The sequence below is a fragment of the Hydra vulgaris genome, chromosome 13 (genome assembly GCF_038396675.1).
Source record: "Hydra vulgaris chromosome 13, alternate assembly HydraT2T_AEP".
NCBI classification, from domain to species: Eukaryota; Metazoa; Cnidaria; class Hydrozoa; order Anthoathecata; family Hydridae; genus Hydra; species Hydra vulgaris.
The window spans coordinates 10,775,297-10,786,314 of record NC_088932.1 but is presented as its reverse complement, the minus strand read 5'-3'; the positions used below and the strand labels follow the sequence as shown (position 1 = coordinate 10,786,314).

The following is an 11,018-nucleotide window of genomic DNA, read 5'->3' as shown; positions in this document are numbered from 1 at the left end:
TATTTAAATAACCATTACCGCAATTATGAAGAATTGCGAAAAAAGTACATACCTTCAAAGTTTACTCTTCAAGCTAATTATACCCGTTTTAGTTTTAATGACAAACTCTTTCACAATGGTTATTATACTATATACACGCCTATTCGCATTTATGATTATTTTTCAAAAACTGAAAAATACAAAATAGTGCAAGATAAAGTTTTAATTTACAAAGCTATTAATCAATGTAATTTTTACCACAATTCGCCAATTGAATTGTTTCCGCAAGCAAACTGGTTTTATTTTTTCAAAAGAAATTTTACAATATCTGCTATTCTTTACAAAAAAGACGACAAACTTTACGATTACTTGAAGCATAAAGAAAGAAATATTGCAAACAAGGAAGAGTTGAAAATTGTCTTTCACTCATAAAAAGAAACATTTGTTATTTTTTAATTATATTATATTTGGAAAAATTTTCATTTAAAAAAAATACATTTTCAAAACATGTACACGTATTCTTATTTTTACAGTTGTTATCCTTTAAAAAGTTTAAAAATTCTCGAAAATTGTTTGATGAATTTTCATCTATATTAAAATAAAGTAAATCTTGCATGTATAATAACAACATTTTGGTTTCATATTTTGAACAGTGATGTAAACGACAAATTTGAAATGTCAAATGAGTATAATGATATTCACATTTTTGTTCTCCATACCAATAACGCATATTTTGCACTTTTGGAAATTTTAAATAATTCAAGTCAAAGAAATATAAATTGAGATTTAAAGATTTTAGAATACTTTTTTCCATGTCTCCTCCTTTAAACAATATTAAATTGTTTGCATAATTTTTAAAAATAAGAGTCAAATATTCGTCAGTATTACAACAAAAGATATGTTCGCCAGAAAAGGAATTATCAGGTTGATAAGTTAATCCGTGAATATTGCGATTGCAAAAGTTAAAAGTACTTTGTTCCTTGAAACTTAATTTATCAAAAGGTACACATGGCCAAATTTGAACGTGATAAATTTTGTTTCCATTAAACATTCGCAAACACAACTCTCTTAGACATCTTTTCCCCCATATATGTCGTTCTGTATTTTCAATATATTCGACATCCATAAACCATATCTAAAAAAAAAAAGAGTTGTAAATCAAAAATAACCTCTGTTTCTTTGAAAATTACTTTTACAAGTATAAAAATGTAAAATGTGTTTAAATTTTAATTTAAAAAAATGGAAAGAGTTGACAGTATAATTAAAAGAATTCACAACAACTGCGTTGTATGCGCTTTAGACAAAGTGAGTAAAAGATACAGCCAGTTTAATAAATCTGGCAACTCCTCTCCACATTCTCCTATATCAGATGATGAACATACAAAAGATGAATACTCTAACGAATTGCTTCAAAAAATATTAAACTCCAAACGAGCAAATCTTGATTCTAGCTCAATTGAAAAATGTTTCAATAATAGCAATTTTAAACACCTTTTAAACGAGCCTCAGCTTTGCTTTGACCATCAGAATCATTTTGAAAAATTAAAAAAAGACTATATGGATCAAAAAGACTGTATAGCAAAATATTATCATTCAAAACTTGTAGTTTTGGTCATGGAATCACAACCTAATAAAAGCCAGTTTGAAGCAGAAGGTGATCAAACAGACGGTTTTATAGATACGTTTAGTACAAAAGTGCTGCCAGCCGCTTCAACTCTAATTAAAAAACTCGAGGCAATTTTGCGAAAACAAACTGTTAAAAGAAGCATTGACGGAATAATAAAAGAAGAACCGACGGATAAAAAAACTTTATTTGTTAATATTTTACATGCTGTTGTAACAATATTTATTTCAAGTTTTTTTAGTATTGAAGAATAATGTGCTCAAATGAGTCTTTAATTTCGTATTTTTCTCAACCTGCGTATAAGAATTATTTTAAAGGTGTGTATGGCTTTGACGAATTAAGTCGATCCACAGCCCATATCGACATTATTAAACGCATGAACAAAAACGGTTCTTTTATTATTTATAACAATGAAACAAGTAAAGAAGATGGTCAACACTGGCGAGCGCTGATAAAATTGGATGACGGTCATTTTTTTTGCTTTGACAGTTTAGGTCCAGAAAGCGTTCTTCGTCAAATTCCTTTTCATCTAAGATATAACAGACATTTGTTTGAATCTGTAGACGAAGTTCAAACAAATTTAAAAATTAATACCTTGAATATAAATTATAACGAAATTGAAATTAATTCTTATATAAAAAACACAAAACATTTTCCGTACGAGTGGACACTTCATAATAAAGAATTTTATTGGTTTACACATTTCATCTTGAAATTTAGCGCAGAAACTGGACAACAAAATGTCATGTTATCTTACAACAAAAATTGCTATCAATGGAATAAAAGTAGTTTGTGTGGCGCTTTCGCGGCATATTTTTTAACAATTTTATTTAGCATTCCTGATTACAGATATAGTTCATCTATTTACATACCTTTACTTGACACTTTGTTAAACCATCATTTTTTTGAAATTTCTGAGCTTCATAATTCTGAACAAATTCTGCTAAAGATGGCTCCATACTTTAAATTTGTAAAAAAAGAATTCTTTCCTTATCTTGATGCAACAGCCAAACGACTGTTTGAAAAAGACGTCTTGTTACCTTTATATTTCAAAAAACAAGAAAAACTGGAACGAGACTCGCTGTCGGCTAAATCCAAAGACAAAACAATTAATCGTGATATATATGAAGCACAAATATTGTCTGATAATACTGTACGCAACATTTTAAAAAGTCACGATTTGCTTAGAACAAATAATGAAACACAATGGAACAAAATCTCAATGCAGGATTTATTAGCTATACCTTCTATAATGAATGAAGAAAATATTTATTTAATGCAAAACGAAGAAAAAAAACAAATATACTTGAATAATTTTTCTCGATTACAAACAATAGACAGATTTTTAGACAGACCTTGGGATGACGTCATCACAAAAGAACATTTAAAAAGGCTTTTTGATCTCAACTTGTTATAAAAAAAAATGCAAAGACAAGCTATATGTCCTTTACGCGACACTATCGAAGAACAATTGTGCAATACGTGTGGTGGTTACGGTCAATTATATTGTATTTTGGCAAAAGAAAATCAAAAAGCAGTTTTGGAAGAATTTAACAAATGTCTTGGCGTTATCAAGGACGATATATTATATGTTACATACGAGAAAAAGATGTTTAAGTTACCAAAGATTAACATAACTTGTGATTATTGCAACGGCAAAAAAAAAGTCTTTATTAAACGCAACAGAAACCAAAGTTTTCAAAAAATAAAAAAACATTCATTTTTGTATATACATTTTATTTAAATAAAAAATAAAATACAAGTTATAATTTTTTTCTTTATCGTACTTCAAAAGAGTAATCTTGCATATAAGGTTCGACAGGTTTTGTTAAATTTACCGTGTTTGGTTTTTTTCCTTTCCACGCTTTTTTTAAACTATACAAAAGAGAACCGACTTGCAAAGCGTTTGACACGTTTTTCGGAGTTATGTAATCGGCTAATCCGTGTCCCCGAGTTTTCTTCATTTTTCGTCTCAAAAAATGTCTTTTATTTTTAGCGCTTGTTTTTCTCATTCGCTTTCGAGTAGCCATATTTGAAATGTATCTTTTATCACTTCAATAAAGTCATTATATAGCATTTCAAATTTATTTTCTTTTTGCCGAATTATAAATGTAATAATAGCCATATCAGATGAACGTATTATTTTCATTTGATTGCTTGCGTCTACTCGGAAAAACAATTTAAAATTTTTATTTAAAGATTTTAACGTGCTATATGAAGAATCTAACGGTTGTAAATCCGAAACAGGCGAAGGCGAGGAAAAATTATTGTAAAACTCGGTCAAACATGTTTTGAAATCCATGAATAATACTTGTTATTTTTTTTAAAAGTCGCGTTATTTATTAAAAAATTTTAAAAGTCGCGTTATTTATTAAAAAAAAATTAAAATTCAAACACTGTTTAATTTTAAAAAAATACAATTTTGTTTTCTTATAATAAAGGCAATTTCTTTCCTTCATATAAAACTCTATCATTATATTTTACAATGTACATATTTAATGCTACAACATATTCAAGTTCGAATCCGCCTAAAAAAGAAGTTAAACTCGAATCACCTTCATTTACATTACCACATATCATCTCGACCAAATAACCGTTTAAATATGAAAATAAAACAATATATTCTCCACGATTCGAAACATCCATTCTGATATTTCTGATGTATCCTTTAACATCGCGTTTCATGTCTTTTACCAACAAAGAAAATGTTTTTACGTCATTTTGCACAATAGTAAAAAATGCGTTTAAAAAACAAGTTGAACATTTTTGTTTCTGATGATGAATAGTGCCAATTCGATGACAGCGTTTATACATTTTTTCTTTTAAAATATAGTGTTAAACAGTGGTCCAAGCAATGGTATACTACCAAGTACGCTTCCTAAAATGCCTTGTCCGCGTTTTTTATAGTGTTTTTGAGTGTTTACTCTTCCTCGTTTTTTAAATCTCCTCCTTCCATGATATTGTCGCGATTTTTTCTTTTTTTTTTTTTTTAAAACACGTTTTCCGACTAAATTTAATCTTTAACTTTCTTTTGTCTTTTTATACTTGCTTTTTTATTTTTCTATTTCAAATCAAGTCTTTTTGACATATTCAATACTTTATTTTTTATCTTACTTCAAGTTCTTCATGGAGGATTATTTGGTTTTGTTGATAAAATATTTTGTTAATATAAAATTTATGTAAACATTTATCTAATGTTTTTTTGTCAAGACCCATTTATATATCGGCTGTCCTGCACGTCCATTTTTGATGTTTTGTCTATTTCTTTTATACGTTGCCTTTGTTTTTCGCTTGCAATAAAGAATTTTTTTACAATCCAATTGATCTACAACTACTTGTAGATCTTTCATTCCCATTCCTAAATTTAATAAATTTACTGGTGGAGGACTGGCAGGAAATACTCTAAAATCAATTTCTCGCCTAGATGCTATTGACCTTGTTCTTGACATTTTTTTCATAAATTGTGTACATTTTGTTAAAATATATTTATACGAAATTTATAAAAATATTTAATTTTACGCTGTATTTTTTCTTCTATATACACGTTTAATTAACTTTACTTTTTTACACAATTGTAATAATTATTTAAAATGATATTTTGTGCCTCCCAACACTACCTTACTTTTACACCTTATTTGTCTTACTTGCATATCTTACTTAGTAGACCTACTTTACTTTTCGAGTATTTTTTTCTTCATTTTAACTTGCTTATTTTTCCTGCTTACTGACTTGTTTTGTTTTTTATAAAAAAGTTTTGTGTCCCCGACACTGCCTTACTTGACCTTACTAATCATCTTACATACTTATTGTCTTACTTAGGAGTAGTATTGTCTTACTTATGAGTATTAACTTGCTTACTTATTTTCCTGCTTACTAAATTATTTTTATTTCTTACTTAATTTTTTTTTTGCATGCTTAATTTTTGCCTGCTTACTTATAACTTCCAAGACAGACATTTTAACTGACTTATTTTTCTTGCTTAGTGACTTGTTTTTTTTTTGTAAAAAATTTTGTGTCCCCGACACTGTCTTACTTAGCCTTACTTATTCATCTTACTTACTTATTGTCTTACTTATGAGTAGGCCTACTTTTTTTTACTTAACCGCGGTTAACTTGCTTACTTATTTTCCTGCTTACTAACTTAATTTATTTCTTACTTATTTTTATTTTTCCATGCTTATTTTTTGCCTGCTTACTTATAACTTTCTAGACAGACATCACCAAGTCTCGTGTATTCACCAGAACTTTAGTGTTAACATATAACTTTCTAGACGGACATCACTAAGTCTAGTGCACTCACTATGACTATAGTGTTTTGACATATAACTTTCTAGACATTACATCACTAAACCGTACGGTTATAGTGTTTTTTACACATAACTTTCTAGACAATACATCACTAAACCATACGGTTATAGTGTTCACTAAACCATACGGTTATAGTGTTTTTACATTTAATGACATGATAAAGATCGAAGTTTAAGGGCGAAGCTGAGATTTGAACCCACAAACGGTTCATGAATGGCGATTACAACATAGTGCAGAATGCGAACGCACTATGCTACGTATACGTGATGTGTTTATGTACTTTGAAATCTTTTAAATTATTGTTTCGCTCTAAGAAAGAGAACAGTTCTTTGTTTTTCTAAACACTTTTCTCAGAAATCATTACTCTTTGAAGAGAATGAATAGAAAAAGAAAAAAGGGTTTATAAAGCTGAACAAACATTAAAGTTTATTAAAGTTTTTTTTAATTATTTTGACCAGAAATAAAAAAAATGTTTGTTATAACATATATTTAATATTTCTTTCAACTACATAATTCTTTTGTAATAATTTATAAAAAAATAAATATAGCTGAACAAACATTACTTGTTTTTTTCAGATAAATAGCAGGTTGTTTTGAAAAAATATCAATTCGCCACAATGAACATAACAGAAGTTATCACTAAATTCGATGATAAGGATATGGAATTCTATGAAAGGGTGTTAAAACCAGACGGAGTGCCTATTGAGGATTTTATTGCGGCTTATGATTTGGTTATGGATTCAATGAAAGAAAAAGAAGTTAATGTGATTGATTTAACAGTCGAAGAAAATGATACGCAAGTCAAAGATAACGTTGAAAAAGTTGAAGATGAAGATTCAATCGACTTTAAAGTTACAGAGGTAAATATTTTTTAACCATAAAAATAAGTTTTGCTTTTTTTTTATTTTTTTATTTTTTTTTTTCACTTTTTTTAGAGAAAAAAAAAGAAAAGAAGAAGTAAAAGCTATAAAGCACGGAACAATAAAAGAAAAATTTTATATCTTTTAAAAAAATACAGCGTGTAACATTATAAATATTTTTTTTTTACAATTTTTTTGAGAATATATTTAGTTTTTTGTTTAAATTTCCATGTATATAATTTTCTTCTGTTTGTCGCCAACGTTTTATTTTTTTACCGACTCTTCCCAGTTTTCGATTTGTTTTGTTATCTTTATATTTTTTATTTGTATTACGTTTGCACATAACTATGTTTTTACAGTTGCTAGGAAGATTTTGTTGAAGAGTAATCGGATTATTTGTTTGTGTTAATTTTGAAAACTTTAAGCGTGGCACCGTAGCTTTTGATCGCGCCATATATTCTAAAAATAAATTTTTTATTTTATTTAAAAAATATTCAAACTGTTTTTTTTTTCAAAATAAAAAAAGTTACCGGCTGTTTCTTTAGTTCTAGGCGTATATCTTATTTTTGTCATCAATAAAACTATTTAAAAATTTTTTCTGTTATATATATATATATATATTTTTTTTTGGCAGTAACAATATAACTTGCTTTGTTTAGAATATAAAAATGAGTATAAATTCGAGAAGAGAATTGGAAAAAAGTATTAAAAATGTTGTGGGTGCTCGGTGGAAAGAAATGGCCAAGTATTTTGGATTTGCTGATAATACCATAGAAATCATTGATCACGATTACTTGCGTATTTACGATAAATTTTCAAGAGTATTTCAATTATTATTTCAACGCGTACAACACGAATGGGCAATCATAAACATTGTAAACAGTTTAAAAATATGGCTAAACGATGAAAAAAACCGTCTTGAACGCGACGAATTGTTTATAAGCAATTTAAACGCGTTGATTATTAAAGTTGATAATTAATAATTAATAGATTATTAATAAAATTTTGTAAATTTTCTCGGAAAATATCTTTCTAAATTTTTTTTTTTCGAAAAACACCTTTAATATTTTCTCAGAATTTTATCAATGAAAATCATTTTCTCTTTAAATTTGTTTTTACAGTTTACTGTCGTTTTTTATTTTAATCCGATCATTTAATTTTGTCGTTTCACACTTGTTTAATAAATATTTACTTTTTTTATATAAGTTTAAAGTTTAGAAAAAAAAATATTTCACACTTGAAATTTTCAATTAAAAAAAATGGAACCGTTTATCAAGTAAGTTTTGTTTTTAAAAAATGTTTTTTTTTTTTTGTATTTTCTTTTTCAAAAATGGGCTCATAAATTAATTCTTTAGTCGCAAAAACACTGAAAAAATATGCTGCTGTTATTGTGGAATGTTGCAAAATATCGAGAACCTGCTTGATCATTAACAAAACTGTTTGGAAAAAATTAATTCGACTTCTTGCTTTTGCTGTGGAATCAATGTAAATAATTTAGAAACGCACGAATGCCGATATGAAGAAATGAAACCAAGCACCTTTTTGTGTTTTTTATGCGTCCATCAAATACCAACTGAAATAATGGCAAACCATGTCACAGATTGTTTATCACATTTAGAAGAAAGATTTATAATAAAGGCAACTGAAAATATAAACGAAACCATAAAATCAAATACAAATGTCTTTAACAAAATAATCAATAACTGTATGCTTTCACTTTCCAATTCAAACAAACAAATTGCTCAACTGTCAAGTTTGGTCACTTGCAAAAATAAAGAATTTGAAAATCATGTCAAAAGCTCAACAGAATACTTGACAAATTTGATAAACGAAAAAAATGAAGAAATTGCAAATTTAAAATCTCTTGTTTGCGATATGAAAATATCAAAAGAAAATTTTCCAATCACTGATAATCAAATTATCAAATGTGACCAAATGGATCTCAGATTACTGTCCAATGAACCGTTTTATTCCGACCCTGCTTACACCACAGACGGTTATTTTTATCGAATAAAAATGTATGGGTACGAAATTGCTGAAAAAAAAATGGCCATTTACTTTCAACTTTTGCAATCTCCACATGATCACGTTTTAAAATGGCCGTTTAAAAGAAGAGTTATTGTTACTCTGCGAAATAATGTTCACGAAATGAAAAAGGAAATATCATTTGGTAATTATAACCAAGGTCAACTTGAAAATGCCGGAAATTGTCGATACTTTTACCAACCTGTTCATGAATATAATCCGGCTATCGGATATACAGAATTTATAAATCACGAACATTTGAAAAATTTTATTGTAAACAACGTGCTGTTTATTAATGTGTCTATTGAAAATCACATTTAAATATTTTTTTTAAATTGTATTAAATAATTGATATTAAAACTTTTTTATTCTTTAGCAAAAAAAATGATTGAAAAATATTTCAGAGAACTTGCAGATCATCTTACGAGCGACAACACACGTAGTTTAAAATTTTGTCTATCTATACCGCTCCGTTTGAAGGAACAAATAAAAGATGGCATTGATTTAATGGAACACTTTAACACATATTCCATTTATCACGACAACAAAGAATTCATATCACCTGAAAGCAAATTCAATCTTTTATTAGAAATGTTAGCAATAATCGGAAGAACGGATTTATATATAAAATATAAGAAGAAAACTCCTCAATTGCCAACATATGAAGACTGCATAAATTTATCAAATGGTCAGACGCCAAAAGCAGCGATAATTGACGGTCAACCAAACAAAAGCAATTATCCGGTCGAAGTTGTGGTTGCAAAACAAAAAGAACTTTTAAATATTTATAGCAAATGATACTTTATAATATTAAGAATAAATATTAACTTTAATTTTTGTTGTTATTCACACGCAGTATAATATATATTATAATTATTTTTGTCATTTTTTTTTGTTTTAGAACCAACTAAAAAAATGCTCACAAAAATAAGGTAAATTTACAAAGACATTCAAACGTTTTCAGAAAATTTCAAAGATAAGTTATCAAACTGCTCGAAGATTCTTTGCCAACGCTGAGATTAGCAAATTTAAATCAAAATTGAACAAAGAAAAAAACCAAAAAAGAAAATATGACGGAGAAAGAAAGGAAGACTCTTAAAAGAAAATACAGCAGCAATTTATTTGTTATCAAACACAAACGTCCTCGAATGATAATGGAAAATGGAGAACATAGTTCATTTAATCCAGAGTTGAGACGATACACATACTACACTAAAATGTTTATTAATAAAGCTCAGATATGGCTTGATAAAGATAATCTTTCTCGCACGTTTCAAGAACTTTATACCGACAAACCGATACTTTCTTTATTAGATTTATGTAAACGCAAAATGGTATTTATTCGAATAAAAAAAGAAATGACAAATTTAACTCAAAATGTACTTTGTGTGCTCGAAAAACATTTTGATAAAAAAACTCTTCTTTACTACCTCGAAAAAAGAAAAGAAAATTCGATGAAAAAAAAAGTTGCCAAATATATACTAAAAACTGATAAAGTATCAACAAAAAACTTGGACAAGTTTATAAAACCTCATTTAAAATTTTTTATTTTGCAGCATAATGTTTTAATAAATTTAGTTTATTTATTTGCACAAGTATATTATGAAACTGAATATTCAAAAAAAAAATATTATCACTTGAATAAAGATTATCTGCACCATTTTTTTAAAATTATTTTAAAAACTATTGAATGGTTTACCGATCAATATAACTTTGTCATTTATGAAAAATTTATTTGTAATAATAGTATACTCGATTATCTTTAATAACAGTTTTTTTTTTTTTTTTTCAGAATGAAAAACATTAAAAAATACACTCAAGAAATTGGTGACACGGAAAATTATGAAGAACCTAATGTTGATTTTTTTTGTGTTTTTCATCGAGATTTAGAAGAAAATATAGTCTGGGAAGAAATAATTAAACGGAAAAAAGCAAAACGAGAAAACAAGTTTATTCCTTATTCTTACTATTTAAAAGAGGTGGCACAAAACACAAGAATTTGGTTTAATATTGACATTTACGATCAAATCATGAAAGAAATAAAATGTTACCCCAATGGAGAAATTGATTTGTCATTAAAACAACTCTGTTTAAGAAAATTATCAATAAAAAAGTTAAAAAATAAAATGGAAGCAGTCATGGATGAAATTGAATCTATTTTGGTCAATTTCAAATTTAATTTTGACAAAATCTTGCGGAGTTTTCATGACGAATATGGTTTT

At 27.4% G+C, this 11,018-nt stretch overlaps 1 protein-coding gene and 1 long non-coding RNA gene across 2 annotated transcripts; one reads left to right on the top strand and one right to left on the bottom strand.

The window, feature by feature from the left end:
- Positions 1-7,033: 7,033 nt before the first annotated feature.
- LOC136090295 (uncharacterized) lies at positions 7,034-7,340 on the bottom strand. The gene is made up of 2 exons (XR_010643317.1): positions 7,302-7,340; positions 7,034-7,230 (listed from the first exon to the last, which is right to left on the bottom strand). It is a non-coding gene; the product is annotated as an uncharacterized LOC136090295 (long non-coding RNA).
- A 1,012-nt stretch (positions 7,341-8,352) lies between these two features.
- LOC136089628 (TNF receptor-associated factor 4-like) lies at positions 8,353-9,117 on the top strand. The gene has a single exon (XM_065815679.1). The coding sequence runs from the start codon at positions 8,353-8,355 to the stop codon at positions 9,115-9,117; it is 765 nt and encodes a 254-aa protein (XP_065671751.1).
- Positions 9,118-11,018: the final 1,901 nt, after the last annotated feature.

Bases quoted from the DNA above. Each gene is read 5' to 3' on its own strand.
- LOC136089628 (XM_065815679.1), top strand. From the start codon at position 8,353: ATGGCAAACCATGTCACAGATTGTTTATCACATTTAGAAGAAAGATTT.